Raw genomic sequence first — 21,139 nt, 5'->3', positions numbered from 1 at the left:
AAACCAGAGAAAAATTAAATAAGTCCCCCAATTGGTCAAACAATTGATAATTCATCAAACTGAGATTGAATCCAAATTGTCTTGCACCACAGGCCACACTCAGAAGTCCTTACCGTGTTGTGAGTTGTCGGAAGGCAAACAAACTAACAGCAAAGTCATACCGAACACCCACAAATGACATCCCAGACCATTGCATGTTCAGCCAAACATGACCACAGATGCTACTGTGTGGCTGTGGTAGCATCACAAGGATGGATGAAACAAAGACAGGCTCTCAAGGGATGTCTGGTGTAGAATAAGACACATAAAAGCCATTTAAGATGAGTAATAGCTGACATGTTTGTATTTAAAGTTCAATGGAAGCTCTGAGGAACAAACAACCAACTGCTTTGGGGAAAGAAGCCTGGCCAATCATTCTGGAGAAGGCACATCTTACCACGTATTGAAGAAGGGGTGGTGTTGACCAGAAAAGAAAAGGAGTGAAAGCCAAGGTGAATGACATAGTTACATCATACTCAGGGGTGGAAACTGAAGTAGGGAAAACAGGACACCTTGGGGAAATCACCGAATGCCAAGCTAAGGATTTAGTCCATGGTGGCTAAGATATCACTGACTAAACCTCCAAGGCTTTGCACACATTCTTCCCCAGAACCATCTATTCCTATCCCTTACTTCTCTCCCTTGACCTGCTGTAGATCCCTGAAGATACTTACCTCCCACGCACGCTTACTTGCTTTGCAGCCACATGCTCCAACAACTACTTTGGCTGCCAATTTTACTGTAATTACCTGTTTACTACATGTATTCTCTCTCTACCGGGTTAAGTCAGGACCTGTTCTGAATGTTCCCAGTGCCCAAAATACCTTCTGCAAATTAGTACATCATCAACAAATATCTAATGAAATGTATAATAAAATCAGAGTTTATATTCTTTAGTGTGATATCCAAACCCCTCTCCAAAATATTACAATTATATACAAAAAACGAAGTTGTCCTCAAAGAATAAGTAAGGGGGAGAATATGGTTTTCTGGCAGAAAATGGATTTCAATCCTTTTGGGAGAAGGAACGTGATCGTGTGACACCAAGTTCACAATGACAGACATGTTTCATTTCTACCTAACAACATTGAGTTACACTGCTGGGAGATCATTAAGAAATGCAGACCTACTTATCTCCAGTGCAAGATTAAATAGACAACCTTTCAGTAGGATTTGTATGTTTTACAAGTCAATCTGTGCCTGAGAAAGTGCTCGAGGATTTTGCAGCCACTATGCCTCAAGGTACGAGGACGCCCAGAGGAGAGGGACACCTCCTTCAGTGGGCCAAAGAGCAATCTTGCAATTCTACTGAGCAGGGTGTCCCTAGTGAAGTGAAAGTGACTTTTTTTTAAAAGGGATTTTCCCCTAATGCCAAATGTAGGAGAAAGTAGACCATGCACAGCCAAAATGTACCTGATGGTTAGAAGGCTAAACGTGTGGCATGGGATGCCCTTTGGGGTCAGGGGGTTTGGGCCTAACATATAGAGGCACTGAGGATAACATGTCTCTGTCTCATCATTGAAGTGCCATTAAGAGCTCTCTGGGGCCTTCAATCAGTTTAAGAAAAGTTTATGCCCATTCTTCTAGTGGTACCATAAATCTCCCATCCCCATGCTTCTGGCAAAGCTGCCAGGAACTGTAAGAACAAGGTCCAAGGCCGTATCTGAACTCCTCTGGTTTTACAAGGACAAAGGAGATTCCACCTCCTTACCAACCCAGACCTATTGCCATGAGACAGAGATCAGACATGTCTCCACCCTTCACCATTCTTTATCTTGTTCTGAGACCAACCATTCCTTCCACAACACTCTACCTCTCTGCTTGGTTCGGCAATCCTCTGCAATGGCCTCACAGAGCTCATAGGCAATATTTACAATTATGCGGGTCTATGAGGGAAGTTACCAGGTTACCACAAGCCTGGATCAGAAACGACTAAGGATACTGTCTTTCTAGTCCCTAGCAACACCTCTCCTTAGTCATCAGTCCAGGGTTGAGGAAGCCTACCTGCTGCTCCAACTCACAGTCTTCCCACTGCTCCTCTGTTCTGTTTCCTGGTCTCTGCCTCACCCTCTGATCAGCCTGCTCCTTTGCTCTGTCCCAGGATCACTGTACTGCAGGGTCTGGTGCCTCTGGTCCAGCCTCTGCCACTCCAGGCAGAGCTCTGGAATATGACCCACTGGTGGTTCTTCTTTCTTGAAGGTCCTGAGAGTTCTCTCTGTTTCTGCTTCTGAGAAGACACATCAGTATAGCCAGTCCCCTATACCAATGCTACATAGGTCCTATTTGCATAGTTTCACCAAATAACTTGGTGGGAATGACAGAGAACTGAATGTTGTTGTTGTTGTTGTTGTTGTTGTTAGGTACCACTGAGTTGGTTTCAACTCAAAGGGGTCATATGTACGAAAGAAGGAAACCCCACCAGGGGTTTGCCATCCCCACAATTGTTCTTATGCTTGACTCCATCGACACAGCCACTGGGTTGATCTAGCTTGTTGAGGGCCATCCTCTTTTCTGCTGCCCCGCTGCTTTCCTCACTCCGGTGTCCTCCTCCAGGTACTGCGCTCTCTGAGCAGGCTCAACATACGTGAGACTAAGAATCATTGACCGAGCCTCTAAGGAGCATTCTGGCTGTACTTCTGACTGCAGATTTGATTGTTCTTTTGGCAGTCCATTGAACTTTCAATATTCTTCACCAGCAGCATAAGTCCAAATATATTGATTCTTATTTTAAATCTTCTTTACTCAATGTCCAACTATCACATGCATATGAAGTGACTGAAAATACCTTGGCTTGGGTCAGGCACACCTTAGTCCTTACAGTAATATCCTTGCTTTTCAATACTTTAAAGAGGTCTTGTGCAGCAGATTTATCCAGTGCAATGTGGCATTTGATCTCTTGATTACTATATCCATGATCAATGACTGTGGATCCAAACAAGACAAAATCCTTCACAACTATAACCTTTTCTCCATTTATCATGATGTTACCTGTGTTAGTCTGGGTAGACTAGAGAAACAAATCCATGGAAACTCAGATGGGTATAAAATAGAGTTTTATATAAAGAGTAATTGAACATTGAGAATGCATCCCAACCCAGTTCAGGCCAAGCCCATAAGTCCAATATTAGCCTATACCAATCTGTAAAGTCCTCTTCAGACTCATGAAACGCATGCAATGATGCCGAATGCAGGACAATCACAGGCCAGTGGGTAAAAAGTCCTTGACTCCAGTGGCGTTGTAAACATCTCAGCGCTGGCTGGGGTCTCTATGTGGCTTCTCAGGCTTCAGCGGTCTGGTTGCATCAGGGTAGGTCCAGTGGCTTCTCCAGCTCAGGGTACTACATAGTTCCATGTGTCTTGTCAACTTCAATGTCTCCCAGGGAGTCAGCAGAGAGTCTCTCCCATCTCCAAGGAAGATTTCCCAGAATTCTCAGGAGAAGGCCATGCCCACACAGAGGCTTCATTGGCTAAACTCTATTGACAGGCTCGACTCCACCCTTCACTCTTAATCCTCTCAAGTCCCAAACTGACACCAGATTATGTAACTACCATACTACCTAGTGGTCTAATTGTGAAGATTTCAGTATTTTTTACATCGAGTTGTAATCCACAGTGCAGGCTGCAATTCTTGATCCTCATCAGCAAATGCTTCAAGTCTTCCTCATTTTCAGCAAGCAGGGTTGTGTCATTTGGATACCGAAGGTAGTTAATAAGCCTTCCTCTAATCCTGATGCCACACTCTTCTTCATATAATCCAACTTCTCTGATGATTTTCTCAGCCATAGATTGAACAAGTATGGTGAAAGAATACAACCTCTCATATGGGACAAGGGTAAAAGAGTCATATTAAGGAATTTCACTCTACCACACAGGGCCTTACCTCTACTCAGCCACCATGTCATGTCATCCCTAGACCACATTGATTTATCAAGAAAAATCAACCAGTCTTCTCCCAAAGAAATAACATTTAAGATTTGCACCATGAAGCACCTCCTAATAGACAGACTTGGAAAATCTCATGCTGAGCCAATTAGTACATCAAAGAAGGACAGTCATTGCATAAGAGCACTACTATAAAGAGAAACACCAAAACAAAGACAGACACTTGTTCCCTTGGCTTGTATTGGTGTTTACCCTTACAGTAATGGTCAGGTGATCTTTTAATCCAGTCTCCCAGCAAGGCGGAAGTGAGTCAGTCAAATGCTTATGATCCACTTATCGCTCCCTTATTTGTACATCTTACAACGTCCATGTTCAGAGGAGGCCTCACCTCAGCTGGGGCCACGTTTTTATTCCTCAGTGGGGGCGGGGAAGGGGGGTAGTAGAGGAAGAGCACCAAATAGCTCCTGCCATAAAGCATTGTCCCTATGTCACACCAAGTTAATAGACACACCTACAATGATGCTCAGAGAATTACAATGGAAATTCATGACCAGAGGAGGTGGGTATGTGTCTGTCACTGAAAAGGTCATTTCACTTCTGTGTGGAGGGTAAATCCGGATGGTTAGCCTGCCCTTGGGGATAATGCTTAGCTTGACTTACACAGAGCTCAAATGGTAGAATGAACATTGTATTGTGCTCCAAATCGTGCATTTTTAGCTTTCTGTTCTGCCCTTGTGACCGTAGCTGCATGCTAGGGATACCTGAATTCTAGAGTTTGTCTTTTTGAGATGTGCACCATTCTTCATAGGCAACACTGGAAAGACCCAATATGAAGCCCCACTAAGTGATCTTGACTTAGCATTGAACACAACTGTTGAAGATTACAAGTGTTGGGATACTCCTTTTCAGTCATAAGGCTGAAATATCCTAAAGTGAGAAGCAGCAGATGACTGACATTCTAAAGCCATAGATTTAGAATTCCCTGGACTTTAAATCAAATCTCTTGCTTCTGATGTTGCATAATAATTGGAGAATTAAGACGAACACATTATTTGTGACTTTCATACTCTTATAAGAGTCACGAATCAAAGGCAGCATTCCTCCCGAGAATCACTGCTTTGTATAGTCATCACAGTACGTTCTGTCAATTGAAGGTGGAGCACAGAGCATATTGCCAGACAATCCTAGGTTTGGAGATGACACCGCACCTCACTGAGGACACTCACTGTGTGTTCTGGCCCCAATCCACTCCCCCCAACTGCTAGCCTAGAAAGCCACAGAGGAAGAAAGCTGAAGTCATACTCTCCCAGCCTGAACACTGCCGAGTAATGTTCAGGGTGGATCTTGCTGTTCAATGAAGGTCTCAGCCTTGGGCCAGGAATGCTGAAGACACTTAGCAAGTTTCCCAGGCTTCCAAAGGAAAAGAAAACCAAACTAAAGTATCCAAATACAACTAATTTGTGAAAGCTTTGATGCCATCTACAAGGGAAGGAAATTGCAGGTCCAAGAGAAACTTATTGCGGTCAAATTGATTCTGAATTACAGTGACCCCACAGGACAAAATTGAACTGCCCTATATGGTTTCTAAGACTAGAAATCTTTATGGATCTAGCCTGCCACATCTCTCTCCCGAAGTAGCTGATGGGTTTGAATCACTTGCCTTTTGGTTAGTAGTCAAGTGATTAAGCACGGCGCTACCCGGGCCCCTTAAATGGAAGTTACAGGCAGGATATTTTAAGACTGCTCAAAAAAAGCCTGTACTGCATACTTCATTAGTTCATTAAGTGCTTACCAAATACCTAATTATGCAATGACTGGCTAATTGTCAGCCTCCAGTAGAATACAAATTACTCCAAAAGGTACAACTACCCATCTCTCCCCCTCCAGAGCAAAGAAGAATGAAAGAAAGCAAAGGCACGAGGGGAAAAAGTAGCACAAATAAGTAAGGAACCAGGAAAATCTCAGCTTCCATGACCGTGAGACTAAAGAACTAGATAGAACTCAACCACCACTACTGACTGTTCTGAAATCCATCACACTAGAGCTTCCTGGATAGAGTTGGAGAAAATTGTGGAACAAAATCTAAAATCATAAAATTACCAGGTGATTGGTCTGATACACACTGGGGGAGCACCTGAAATTATAGCCCTTAATAATACTTCCTGTTGAGAATGGAATTCAACCCTGTGGTTCAATTTTAAGCTTAACAATAGACAAGACTAAAGCAGCAGTTCTCAACCTGTGGGTCATGACCCCTTTGGGGGCCTGATGACCCTTTCACAGGGGTCGTCTGATTCTTAACAGTAGCAAAATTACAGTTATGAAATAGCTACAAAAATAATTTTATGGTTGGGGTTCACCACAACATGAGAAACTGAATTAAAGGGTCACGGCATTAGGAAGGTTGAGAACCACTGCTATACGGGAAGCCATAACAATAGGGAGGCATATACTCCTGAGAATAATCAATGATTTGAGAGCAAAAGGGCAGTTTTGGCTGAAGGACAAAAGATCAGAAGACAGAAAGGGTTAGGAGAGAAAGGCGAAGCATAGGAGGAGGCAAGATCATTGATAATGCATTATGAAGATTGCAAATAATGACATGCAAAAATGTGTATGAATTGGTGAATGGAAAACGGAGTGTTTCTGTAAATCTTCACCCGATTCACAATAAAAAGTATAAAACAAAAGAATGCAAATCTTATGATGTTAGGGACCTTGCCCTTATCGACAGCCATAAAATTATTTCCATTGCAAGAGACAGAGGCATCTAATAGAAAATTGCACAATTAATTTTAGCTCAAACTGCACTAAGTTCTACAAAGAGTGAGTTTGATGGAGTTAGAGCCAACTTTTTCAGTGTGAAATAGATGAAACACATAAGCAAGATGCATTAATAATTACTGGGAATTGGGATGGAAAACTTAGAAACAAAGAAGAAGGCTCAGTAGTTGGGAAGTATGGTTTTGGAAACAGAAATGAAGGTGGAGATCTCATGATAGGATTTTGCAAGACCGATGACTTTAAAACTGAAATAACTTTTTCAGCAACATAAATGATGACTGTATTCATGAACTACCAGATGATGGAGAAACCCAAAATCATCATCCCAAATAATATCAGGGCCATTTTGAATATATCCCACCTGAATTTAGAGAACAGCTAAAGAACAGATTTAACATACTCAAACACTAGTGACCAGAGACCAGAGGAGTTATGGACTCACATCAGGAACGTCATACATGCCAAGGGCTCAAGGAGAAAGCAAATGTTTTGAGAATAAGGATGGCAACAAATATACAAATGTGCTTGACACAATGGATGGGTGTTTGGATTGTGATAAGAGTTGTACCAGCCCCTAATAAAAGATTTTAAAAACAACATACAGGGAGAAAGTAAAAGATTATTAAGGAGTCAGGAAAGAAAAGATCGGCAGGGATATGAGAAGAGACTCTAAAATGTGCTATTGAATTGGAGTCGCTTAAGCAAATGGAAAAATGAAGAAGTAAAAAGCTCAACAGAAAAAGATCAAAGGCAGCTCAAGAAGAAAGAGTAAAACATAATGACATGTGCAGACACCTGAAAAATTGAAAAGGAAGAAAGCACGCAGCACATCTCAAGTCAAAAGAACTGGAGAGAAAACTAAAGGTGAGTTACAGTATTACAGGATTCTATTAGCAACACTGAATGATGCAAGCAAACAAAAGCTCACTGCCACCCAGTCCACTCTGACTCAGCAGCCGGTTGGACAGAATAGGACTTCCTTGTGGATTTTTGAGACTGCAGCTGTTACCCGAGTAAAAAGCCTCATCTTGCTCCCAAGGTGCAGTTGGTGGTTTCAAACTATTGACCTTGAGGCTAGAAGACCAACATGTAACCCAATAGGCTTCCAGGTCTCCTTGATGCAGAAAACATGAAAAGGTGATGGAAAGAATGTCCAGTGTCACTATACCAAAAAGAACTGGTCGACATTCAGCCATTTAAAGTAGTAACATATTAGCATGGACAGGTAGTACTGAAGGAAGAAGTCCAAATGGCACTGAAGACTTTACTGAAAACATGGCTCCAGGAAATGACAGAATATCAACTGAAATGTTTCAAAAAGCTGATGCACCATTGGCAGCACTTACTCATATGCCAAGAAATTCGGAAGACAGCTACCTGGCCATATTTGTGCTTATTCCAAAAAAAAGGGGCCAAAAAAAAGAAAAAAATAATGAAACAAAATAATAAAAACAAAAAAAAAGAAAAATTTGGTAAAAGGAATTAAAAAAAAAACAGTTGCAGCAGTACATGACAGGGAGATGCCAACATTCTGGTTGGATACAGAAGAGGACATGGGCAAGAGATATAATTGTTGATATGTGAATCTTGCCTGAAAACAGAGAATTTCAGAAAGATGTTTACCTGTGTTTTATTGAATATGCAAAGGCATTTGGCTGTGGGAGTCACATAACAAACTGTGGATAACATTTCGAAGAATGAGACTTCCTGAACACTTAATTATGTTCATGCAGAAGGTGTACATACACCAAGAGGCAGTCAAACAGAAAAGGGAAGGTATGGGTTAAAGGCAGGAAGGGCGTGCTTCAAGGCTGTGTCTTACCATGCTCATTCAATCTGTAAGCGAGCAGATACTTGGAGAAGCTGGACTACGTGAAGAAGAACAGGGCATCCGGATGCTGGGAAAACTCATTGGCCAGTTGTGATATGCAGGTGACACAAACTTACTTGCTGAAAGTCAAAAGATTTGTCTCATACTAAGGAATATCAAAGACAACAACCTTCAGTAGGGATTATAACTCAGTATAAAAAACTTCTCACAACTGGATCGACAGAGAACCTCATGATAAGTGGAGAAAAGATTGATCTTGTCACGGATTTCATCTCGTATTCACAACCAATACCAAAGGAAGCAGCAGACAGTCATCACAGAGAATCTTGTATTGAGCAATTCATCTTCCAAGACTTCTTTTAAAGTGTGAAAAAGCAAGGATGTCACTTTGAAGACTAAGGTACACCTGATCCAAGCTAAGGAATTTTCATTTACTTAAGATGCATGTGGAAGCTGCATAATTATTAAGGAAGTCCAGAGAGGAATTGATTATACCTTGAGTTATAATGTTGATGGAGAATATTGAAAGTCCCATGCAGTGCCAGAAGAACAACTAAATCAATCATAAAAGTTCATCCAGAATACCCCTTACAAGGGAGGACAGGAGATTCTGTTTGAAGTTCTTTGGACATCTGCTCAGGAGAGACTAATTCCCGGAAAATAGACATCATGCTTGGTGAAGTAGAGGGTTAGTGTACAAGAGAGAGACCCTCGAGGAAATGGATTGACATAGGGGTTGCAACAATAGGCTCAAAGATAACCATGGTTGTGATGCTGGTGCAGAACTGGCAGTGTTTCATTCTATTGTACACAAAGTAGCTGTGAGTCAGGGCCTACTGAATAGCACCTAGCAACAACAACATAGGCCAATAGTTTGACCTTTGTCCTCAAATGCTGTTGACAAGTTGTAAGCAAAGGAGCAACAGGATCAGAGTTAAATTTTTCAAACGGCCAGGAGATATTTTATGTGGAGCACGGAGGGCATGGAAATAAAATAGGCTTGGAGAGAACAAGGAAAGGATATCTGCAGTGATTGATGCAGGAGATGCTATTAGTTTGGTCTAGAATTACAGCGTGGAGAGAAACAGACTAACGGCTGCTTAGGAAGAAAAATCAATAGGACTCGTCATTATTTAGATGTATGAGCTAAGGAAAGACCGTCGTTAGGAATTATTAGCTTGTTCTGGCTGATGCAGCTGTGGGAGCAGCTATTCACCGAGGAGGCTCAGGTTTTGAGAGAAAGATCAGCACCTCTGTGCAGAATTTGAAAACTTGACAACGTGGTGTGCCATGAGGCATTACTGGTATACTTCACCTGAATTGACCAACGTTGCCATTCTCAGAACAAAAAAGGGGCTGTGTCGATCTTTGAAATCCAAATCAAACTAATTGCTATCTATTTGACTCTGATTCACGAGACTAGATTTCAATGGTGCTTAGATTTTGTCAACTTGATGGTACCTGGGTAGAGATAGGGGTGGAGTCCAACCTGTCAATCAGGTGGTAGCCTGGTGATGCCCCCTTTGGGGTGTAGCCTTTTCATAGTAGAGAAACTGAGAACTGCTCCGCTCTTTTTTACCCCTTCACCTTCCTGACCTTTTGGAACACTCTGCCTGCCTCCGGGCAGCTACATAGAGGTCACCTGACCTTGAGAGTTGTCAGTGGTCTACATGCTTCCATAGAACTTGGATTCATGTGACTCTGTACCCACCAGCCTGTAAGCTTCCTATGTTGGTCTTCACCTTTCTATGCCAATCGTGGACAGATATGGGAGTCTGAAGAGCGTTCAGGCTTATGTTGGACCTATGGAATTAAAATATAGTGGGCCGAGATGTCTTCTTGATGTAAGATTTGCCTTTTCATACACAACTCTCTCTCTCTCTCTCCACACACACACACACACACACACACAACACACACACACACACACACACACACACACACACACACGAGTGTCACTGGTTTTGTATCTCTGGACAACTCAGCCTAACACAGTGACCCTAGAAGAAAGAGGAGAACTAGCATATAGGGTTTCCAAGGTTTTAAGTCTTTATAGAGCCAGACAGCCATGTATTTCTCCCATAGAGCACCTGGTGGGTTCTAACCTTCACCACTATCCATTGCTCCACCAGGGCTCCTGGATTTGAAACAAAATCTCTTCAATTCTAAAACAAATGGTTGTTAATGACCACTCACATTTCCCCATTACAACTCAGATGTACTTAGTGACTCTCAAAGAACTTGACTATAAGTCTGGAATTCTGGAGTCATCCCTGCCAAGAAAACTTTCAGTCCTTTCAGAGATACCCAAAGTAAATTTTCCATGCCAGAAAGATATGATTCTACATTTTCTACTACACTTCATTTACTTTTGCCTAAACTTCAAGATTACCTCTAGCTGCCCTGACCACCCACATCTTGCCTTCTCCAAACTCTATAATTGGGGATGGGTTACCCAATGAGTATGGATAACATGGCTTTCTTGCATTTACATATTAATTATTGAAACCCATGTGATGCTGTTCATGGCAGATCATGAAGTAAACATATGCAAGCCTGTGCTTACTTGGCTTAATTTTACATTGCTTATTATACCTTTAGTCTCACCATTAATTTTGACAATGATTACATGCAAATGGTGCTAGACTTCCATAGTATATTGACTCCTTCTGTACATTGTATTTTGGGGAAGTGGTAGTATTTATTTACATACAGTATACAGCAACAGCTATCTGGTTTCCATAGTATGTTAGACAGGGTTCTCTAGAGAGATGAAACCAAATTGCTGATAATTACATAGTGTAGTGGTTATCATGCTTGCCGCACACTCCTAAGGTCCCTGGTTCAAAACCAAGCAGAAACATCTCCCTTTAACTTCAATGCGAGAGAAAGATAGGCTTCCTACTCCTGAAGTATTTTCATTTGACCCATGTACATGAGACAGTTGGACATTGAATAAGAAAGACGGAAGAAGAATTGATACATTGGATTTGTGGTGCTGGAAAAGAGTATTGAAAGTATCACAGCCTGCTAAAAGGATGAACCAACCTGTCTTACAATAAGTGCGGCCAGAGTGCTCCTCAGGGGCAAGGATGGCAAGACTTTGTCTTACATACTTTGGACATGTTTTCAGAATAGATGAGTCCCTGGCAAATGACATTATACTTGGTAAAGTGTAGGGGCACTAGAAAAGACGAAGGCTCCCAATGAGATGAATTGGCACAGTAACTACAACAATGGGTTCAGACATAGGAACAATAGCCACAAAACCTGGCAGTGTTTCATTCTGTTGTGCATAGAGTCATTATGGGTTGGAGCCAACTGGATGGCCCCGAGCAGCAATAGCAACAACACTCCCATAAAGAGTTTCCGTCTTAGAAACCCACAGGGGCAGTCCTACTCTGTCTTCTAGGTCTGCTATGAGTCGGAATCGACTAGGTGGCAGTGAGACTGGTAAACACTGACAGCCGTAAGAGTCCTTTCATGTAGTAAATCCAAATTACTGCAAACAAACACAAAATTAAAGCTATGATACATGAGGGGGCTGGCTCCCAACCAACAGTGAAATTGTATTCAAGTCGTTTTCTCTAGCTGTAGTCGTCTCATTATACATTCATTTAACTTAAGCACATTCAACCATGTGTTCTTGGTAGAGCAAACGGAAGAGGGAGGGAGAGAAGTGCAATTTAAATACAGCAGGCCATTAATTCTGCAGCTCCAGTCTATGAGCACATATTTTCCGAGATGGCGGATGGATTTGCTGTTCCCTCGGTTGGTTATGGTTCTTGGGGTCCTCCTTCATTGGGAATAATTCTCTGGGCAGTGTTTAGGGTTTAAAAGTACATATTTTAGAGCTACCACAATCCTGAATTGCATTCGGCTACTTTTTCTAGTCCTGACTAACCAGACAGTGACCTTTGCTAAGGCTAGAGAAGTTACTAGATCTGCTAGCCTGTTTGATTGACATTAAGAGGTACCCTCCCCTGGTAATTCTGATAATACAGGAGTTGCACACCGCACTTTATTCTTGGATCCAGTCCCTTTCATATGACTACACTGATGGCAGCATATGTTAGGATAATCATCTGACTTTGAATTTGCATTCTGCCTTTCATATTGAATGCAAATGAGCAGGACTTGGAAAATGAAAACTGCCGATGCAAGTGAGAAGCCTACATTTCCAACGTAATGCAAATAGCAGGACGATGGCAGCATTTCAGCTTCTCAATGTCAGATATGGAGAAAAAGCAACAGGAAGCATCAGCTACCGAGGCCCTAGTCCAAAACACAGGGTATGACTGGGCTTTTTATATTAGCTCTTTAAGCATCTCACTCCTGTCTTAGCCACGATCACATGCACATACCTAACACACATACCAGGGCATTGTGACACCGATGTCTTTCCCGGTAGAGAGCGCGTTCAAATGTAAAGAAGATCTCTCCGAACTGCTCCAGCTCCAGAGGAGGCAAGCATGTTACTCTTGCCACTAGGATCCCCCAGAATTCTGGTCATAGCATCGGTATTGAACTCAGAAATGTGCGATAGGCTAGACTGCTGGCCTTTGGGGCATGTTCTAGATCTTAGCCGTCTCTTTTCTGTAGTGCCCAAGGAAATGCCCGACCTAAAGGGAACCCACCACGTAGGCCAGAGAGTGAATGCACCGATAATGGAATTGACCGTTCTAAGAGTCATTTCTTTTAATGCATTAGAGAAGAAAGAATGAAACTGCGCAGTCTCCATCGGGACCTTGTCTGCCGCGTGTGCAGCCCCGCCCTCCCCATCGCTCTGCGCTTACCTATCCAGCGAAATGCAGCACAGGTGAAAGATTGATGCTGTGGTGAGCAGGACGTCAAGAGATGTGCGGACGAGGCAAAACATCTCCCCATAAATCCAGATGTCTTGGACCAGCTCGATGGCACCAAAAGGCATCACCAACACCGAAACCAGCAGATCCGCAAAGGCAAGAGATACAATGAAATAGTTGGTTTTAATCTTCCTGTGAGAGAAAAGTAGAAGGAGAAAGTCAAGGAGAGGGAGGAAGGAAACAGGAAGGGGGGCGGGAGGAATAAAAGAAGAGGACAGAGAGGTAAGAAAGGAGGGAAAGAAGGAAAAGGCAAAGGCAAATGTGTAATGTATTTGATGAGATTCCGTTTTCCCTTTTGCAACGTGGCTGATATGGTCCTATATGATCCTGTCCCTTGTGACTTCTCCAGACACACGTTGTACCCAAACCCCCTTTTCTTCTCCCCGCTGGTTGGATACATTGGTCTTCTCTAAGCTGCGCCATTGCAGGGCATTTACACAGGGTGCTTGCTCTTCCCAGCCCGCACATCCAGCAAGCATGCACCAGGTGAGTAAACTCCAGGCACCCTTTCAGTCCTCAGTTTGAAGACTCTCAAGTACTGCCCAAGATGCTCTTCTCACAAAGGGCCATGGACTTCTTATGCATGTCACTTGTTAGAATGGCACTTTCACACTTATTTGTAGCAACATTTGCTTCATGCGTGTGGTCTACCTGGTGAATTATTATAAACATGAATGCTTTGTTCTCACCCTAATTTAGGGCTGCTTCATAGTATGCAATCTTAAGTTTGAATTTCAAATAAACAATGAGTAATTAAATATGTGTGTGTGTGTGTGTGTGTGTGTGTGTGTGTGTGCCAAATAACGAGGCCTGGTGGGGCAGTGGAAAGCCACTGACCACAAACTAAAAGGTGTGTGGTTCTAGCTCCCTTGCAACATTGCAGAAGGCAAGGGCTACTGATCTGCTCCCATAAAGTTGAACCTTCCCCAAAGCCAAACTTACCGCCTCTTGCCTTAGCCCCACAGTGAGCCTCGATAATAGAATAGAACTACCCACAGGGTTCCCAGGGCTGTTCACTCTGTGTGGAAGCAGACTGCCACAGCTTTCTTCTAAGGAGCTGCTAGTGTTCGCACTGTGGCCATTTTGGTTAGCAGCGGAGCATTTAATCGAGTCTCTTTCTGTAAAGGTGACGGACAGCCTAGGAAACACTAGGAGGTAGTTCTAGTCTGTCTCGTATTGTTAAAAATGGCTCAATGGTGCACAACAACAAAATGTTCCAAATAGTCTTTCCTTTTATCCCCATTGGTTTTGACAAATAGGACTTAATCCTTTCACCACGTAGGAGGCTAGAAGTCACAATTCAGGGCAGCGGCTACCAGGGCAGGCTTTCATGTTTGGCTCTGTAGAAGGCCCTTGCTATTCATCTCCCTTGGGTTGAGGAGGGTCCCAGGGCAGGGAGCCGGGGTGACAAATGGCATCTACGCGCAGCTCTTCTACTCGGTGGTCGCAGGCTCATCTCCCACATAGTTCATGGAACAAACTGATACCACACACTAGTCCTTTTCAAAAGCTCTTCAAATGATTCTTATTTCAACCGGTGTTTGGACTGCTGAAGTGGAAAAATTTAGATCCAGGTTTAAATCTTGCTATCCCTTCTCTGAACCACTGATACAGTAGGTTAGAGTCAATGTGTTTTTAACTATGTACATAGTATGACAACCATTAAAAAAAAGAAAGAGAAGTAGAAAAAGAAAAGATGAAAAACATAATTAATTTCAATTATGCTAGAGTTTTATGATTCCCTTTTTCCTGATCTATGTACCAAAAATTACCAGCATGCATGTATTTTGTTTCCTCTAGAGTTACCAGTTGGATGAACGTGTTCAAACCCTGATGCCCCAGGGAGAGAGCCCAGAAGGCCACCCAGGTTCCCCCGTGCTGCTCACCTGAGCTGCCGGTCCCTGCACACAGCCACCATCACCAGCAGGTTCCCCAGGATGGCCATCAAGATGACCGCCGAGAGAAACATGAGCAGCAAGACCTTCTCCACTGACCCGAAACCCTCCTTGGAGCTGCGAGTCACACAAAACGAAAGAAGGAATTGAGGAAAGCCCTGAAAGCCAGGATAGAGCATCCATTTTCCTGATTTCCCTTCAGGAGGTCACGTCACGAAGAGCAGCTGTAACACGTGATTCCACACCTGGCGTCTGCCAGAGCTGGATCCATCACTAAGATGTTATCATAACTAACCACTGCGTCCATGAGATTTGTGGACCCCCCATTGGTCGATTAGGAAGACGAGACTTAGAGAGGTGAATTTACTAGCCTGAGATGACCCAACCAGCACTGGACTTGCGTCTTCCTTCAGGGAGACTGTACTCAAAACTACATTTGATTCATTCTTTTTTCCCAAACCACTTCATTGGGAACTAACACAGATATCATATCATTCCACAGTTCAATCACATCAAGCACGATTGTACAATGGCTACCACAATCCGTTTCCAAACGTTCTTTTCCTTCTTGAACTCCTGACATGAGGTACCCCCACTCACCACCACTGGATACCCCCCTGTGATAGGTTTAATGTTCAAAACAGAAACCATTCCCATTGACTCATGGGGGTCCCATGTGTGTCAACACTGAACTGCCAATGGGATTTTTGGTGGCTGCCTTTTTTCTTTTGAAATGGCTGTTGTTAAGTCTGTCCTGTCCACCCTGACTGCTGGAGACCTTAGGCACGACAGAGCAAATCCTGCTCAGTTCTGCATCCGACCCATGATTGGTTGCAGACTGGGACAGATTACTTTGTGGAATAATATTTTTTTGATCAAATGAGGGCCAAGTAAGTATTAAGATCACAGTGGACAACTCGAAAACTCATGTAAACATTTTCTGGATGATTAAAAAAGATGGACTGCTAAAACCCTGGTGGGGACTGAGCATGATAGTGGGACAGGAGGAAAGCCAAGGGAAGTAGAGGAAAGAGGTGGGAGGCAAAGGGCATTTATAGAGGTCTAGATAAAGACATGTACATATGCAAATATATTTTTATATGAGGATGGGGAAATAGATCTATGTGCCTATATTTATAGGTCTAGTATTAAGGTAGCAGAAGGATATTGGGCCTCCACTCAAGTACTCCCTCAATGCAAGAATACTTTTATTAATTTGGCATTCTATGTTGCTCACCTTCCCGACACAACCACTAAAGATAAAGCAGGTGAACAAGCAAAAGTGGTAAAGAAAGCTGATGGTGCCCAGCTATCAAAAGGTATAGCATCTGGGGTCTTAAAGGCTTGAAGGTAAACCAGCGGCCATCTAGCTCAGAAGCAACAAAGCCCACATGGAAGAAGCACACCAGCCTGTGCGATCACAAGGTGTCGAAGGGATCAGGTATAAGGTATCATCAGAACAAAAAATCTTACCATAGTGAATGATGGGGGGAGTGCGGAGCAGAGACCCAAAGCCCATTAGTAGGCCACTGGAGATCCCCTTGCAGAAGGGTCTCAGGGAGGAGATGAGCCAGTCAGGGTGCGATGTAACAATGATGAAAAACACAACTTTCCTCTAGTTCCTAAATGCTTGCTCCCCCCCACCTCCTATCATGATCCCAATTCTACCTTGCAAGTCTGGCTAGACCAGAGGATGTACACTGGTACAGATAGGTACTGGAAATATAGGGAATCCAGGGCAGATGATCCCTTCAGGACCAGTGGTGTGAGTGGCGATACTGGGAGGGTAGAGGGAGAGTGGGTTGGAAAGAGAGATCCAATTACAAGGATCTATATGTGACCTCCTCCCTGGGGGACAGACAACAGAAAAGTGGGTGAAGGGAGACCTCGGACAGGGCAAGATATGACAAAATAATTACTTCTAAATTATCAAGGGCTCATGAGGGAGGGGGAGGGGGGGAAATGAGCACCTGATGCCGGGGGCTTAAGTGGAGAGCAAATGTTTTGAGAATGATGAGGGCAATGAATGTACAAATGTGCTTAACACAACTGATGTATGTATGGATTAGATGAGTCGTATGAGCCCCTAATAAAACGATTTTTAAAAAAAGATAACACTCTCTACATAGAATATATTTCTAGGTGCAAAGCTGATCGTGACAATTCAGTAGTGGCTCCTGCAGTCTCCAACTGATGGCTCTGCATATTATTTTGTGTTCAAACTATCCAATATTACGTTATTAAATGATATGATTCTTGAGGGACAGATTGAGCAATTGGAGGAAACGGAATATGATCTGTAAACACGAAATCAGCTCAACCACCGGAAGCACAAATAAGTGGAGAACATCCATATTGAAGAGGCATTTCGTGTTGTGTTATTGCCTGCACAGCAGTCACTGAACAGGACTGTCTCCCCAAGGAAGAAATGCAGTCTTTCAGGGCCCATAAAATGTAACTTTTGGCATTGACTTGAACTTCTTACTCAGTTTGATTCATCTTGGCAGGTCGCATGTCTATGGTAACACAGAAAAGGCAACCCATCGTAGAGGTCTAAAACAACTTGTGTAGATTTCCCAATAGCCTAAGAAGTGATCCCAGCCAGTCAACTATATCAGTGCAATAAGTCTAGCTCGACCTTTCAGTTTGTCTGTAGATGCTACCTTTGGACACGAGGACAGCTGGTGGTTTGTGGTCAGCAGCCCAAGGCCCAACCTCTATGCCACCGCAGCTCACAAAAAGGAGATATCAAAAGAAAACTTGGAAATATTATCAACAAACTGCAAGCATTAAAGGATGTAATTATGCTAGCTATGTGAAAGATATTGCAAAAATGCAATTGGACAAGTTAAGCCCCTCATGATTTAGAAGTTAATTTAAAGATGCATTCGCTAGGGGAATGAATAACAGAAATGTGGCTGAAGGGAGACAACAAACAGTGTAAGACATGAAATAACAATAATATATAATTGATCAAGGATTCATGAGGAAGGGAGGCTAAAAAAGAGGAACTGATACCAAGGGGGTAAGTAGAAATAAAATATTTTGCAAATGTTGATGGCAACATATGTACAAGTGTGCTTAAAACAATTGAATGAAGGATTGTTATAAGATTTGTAAGAGCTCCTCAATAGAATGATTAATAAAAAAAGACACAGGCAGACATCTTCCAGAGAATTAACATAATTTCAGAGAAGATTTTGAAATTTATTTTTCTGTCATTGATAATGAATTTATTTCACATAAGCAGCTGCAGCTACACAGAACAATACATTTTTTTAGACTAGTTTCATTCCAGGGTGGCTTATTACATAAAAGAGGCACTCCTTGAGCAAGTTTTAACAAAATGATAAACTCAGGAATCAGTAGTAACGTGTAAAAGGTGTACTTATTTTAGAGTCAGATTACAACCTAAGGTCACACAATTGTCTAGATCACATCCACCAGCACCACACCACCCCGTGTCCTACAGTAATCTGAGTGATAAGCTCTTGCATTATTCTAGTGACAAAATCCAGGAACTCTGGGTAACTGAAATTGCATTGTTTTTTCATATGACTCTTTGTAGGGGTGGGGCAGGGAGTAGCTATTCTTAAAGGCTTTCAATTTTTTTTTCTGAAAGCTATTGTTCAGTTGCATATCACATCTGTCAGGGTGCACTCAGGGTTGGGGTGTGTATTTTAACAGCAAACACACACCAACACACACACATCCTGTCCTTTTGCAGAATTAGATTTTGAAATTTTTAGAGCAACAAAACAAACACTGTCCAATACAGACTAACAGTTCATCATCGCAGGAACGCTAGAAAGATATAAGTAAATGGTGCAAATGCTTCAGAAATATTGAGGCCAAAGATAGATTTTGCATAAACACACAGGACACCATCGTTGACACATCTGACTTTTTCATGCAAATAAATGTCTGAAGTTATTTCAAATAGATTATATTTAATGGAGAATTCATGAAAGCCTCCAAGAAATGAGTGCAGTCTTTTACTGATGATTTAAATACAAACTTTTGAAAAGAGGTCCAAAATGTTCACTCCTACAGGAGAATTAAGTTTATACATTCAGGAAAGAGAAATTTTACGTATGTAGGAATGCATCATTCCATGATATGATATACAACGCAATAGGTATTTCCCAATGTTGAAATTGCTTTCTGAGTGTACCTCATTGTAATGATTACAAACTGTACAACAGATTGCTCATGTTCATCCTTAAAGAGATTCAAGACCTTCCGAGTAAATCTTTGGCTTCAATACTTCTGAAGCATTTGGCATAATGGTTATGAATTGGGCTGTGATCCGAGTTTAAATGAACCAGCCACTGTGCTGGAGAGAGGCAGGGCGTTCTACTGCTGTAAAGAGTTATAGTGTCGGAAACTCACAGAGGCAGTTCTACACTATCTGTGAGGGTCTTTATGAGTTAGCATCCACTCACTCAATTGCAGTGAGACATTACTTATTTATTTTATCACGTATGGAAGTAGATCTTGTTCAGCATCTTTTTAAAAAACGACTTTATTGGGAGCTCTCACAGATATCATAACATTCCATAGTTCAATCACATCAAGCAGTCTTGTTCAATTGCTACCTCAGTCAGTCTCAAACCTTTTCTTTCTTCTGAGCTCCTCATATCAGCTCCCCTTTATCCTCTCCTTCTCCCATCCTCCCCCCCCCCAGGAACCCTTATTATTGATTGATTGATTGATTGTCTCATCATACACCCTCTAATGTATCCATTCGCATACAATCCTGTTGTTCGCTCCCCTCGGGGTTATAGAATCATCAATGCTTTCGGTACTTTCTTCACTCCTTCTCCCACCCTCAGTTCCTGTTCACTCAGGGAACCATTACTCTTGTTACTGTGTCTACAGGGTTATCTATCTTGGCTTTCATGTATTGCATGATCTTACTTATACGAATGAACATACGCAAGTCTAACATGATTAATGAGGTAAGTAAAATAAAAACCCTTATAGTAAGAGGATAGTTATGTGCTTCATCAGGGCTACACTGCACCCTGGAGTATCATCCCTCCTGTGTGGCCCTTCTGAGAGGGACTGTCCAATTAGCTTGATGGTGGGTTGTGGGTCTCCACTACATCTCCACCCTCTTACACAAATTTGGTTATGTTCGGCATCTTAATTGTGACAGAATCATTGAAGCATCGGTAAGAGCTAAGAATAGAAATAAATATTTTAAATTACAACATGTTAGAGATGAAGATCTATCTAAAATAAAATATAGTAATTTTCTTTGATATTTACTAATCATTACATTTTCTTACATGACATTTTTTATTTGTTCATTTATAATTACAGTATTTATTACAAAACAAGAAAAAACTGAACTAGGAGTCATTCAAAGCAAATGTAGTGAAAGTCAAGTTTTGCTTCATGGGAGAGCAATAGAATGTTATATTGATTGCTGAAACAACTCAGTCATTGACTCATTTTTGTTGTATGATATGTGAAATATTCTTTTTTGTATAAAATGTGATATAGTATGAAATTCTTAGTACCGTGTGTATACAAAACTTTTTATAATTCATTTCATCTCATGTCACTAAAATGGCATGTCAATTTTGAATTAAGTTGCTAATACAGTTGGATTTAAAAAGAAGTTAGACCAAGGATAGTGAAGAGACACATACACATGTACAACAGTAGATCAAAAAGGGCTTCTGCTAAGGGAATGAAGAAAAGACCCTGTGAGAACAATCGGTGAACAAAGGACTCTGTAAGCACTTGCTGAGTGAAGACCTTAACCTTGAAGTCAGGTTCTAGTGAATATCATGATCCAAGCGTGTACCTGGACATATGTCTGAAAGCATGCT

At 42.1% G+C, this 21,139-nt stretch overlaps 1 protein-coding gene across 1 annotated transcript in view; it reads right to left on the bottom strand.

Annotated features, from left to right (window-relative positions):
• HTR4 (5-hydroxytryptamine receptor 4) overlaps positions 1–17,840 on the bottom strand; it is a 104,398-nt gene extending 86,558 nt beyond the window's left edge. Inside the window, exons 1-3 of the mRNA XM_045284719.1 lie at positions 17,782–17,840; positions 15,288–15,413; positions 13,333–13,533 (exon numbers count right to left, since the gene is read on the bottom strand). Coding sequence (XP_045140654.1) covers positions 13,333–13,533; positions 15,288–15,413; positions 17,782–17,840 — 386 coding nt within the window. The remainder of the gene's footprint in view (positions 1–13,332; positions 13,534–15,287; positions 15,414–17,781) is intronic.
• Positions 17,841–21,139: the final 3,299 nt, after the last annotated feature.

This window comes from Echinops telfairi, unplaced genomic scaffold (genome assembly GCF_000313985.2).
Source record: "Echinops telfairi isolate 266 unplaced genomic scaffold, ASM31398v2 ScPeMD7_7469;HRSCAF=8507_0, whole genome shotgun sequence".
Lineage (NCBI taxonomy): Eukaryota > Metazoa > Chordata > Mammalia > Afrosoricida > Tenrecidae > Echinops > Echinops telfairi.
This window is presented reverse-complemented; position numbering and strand designations above follow the sequence as displayed.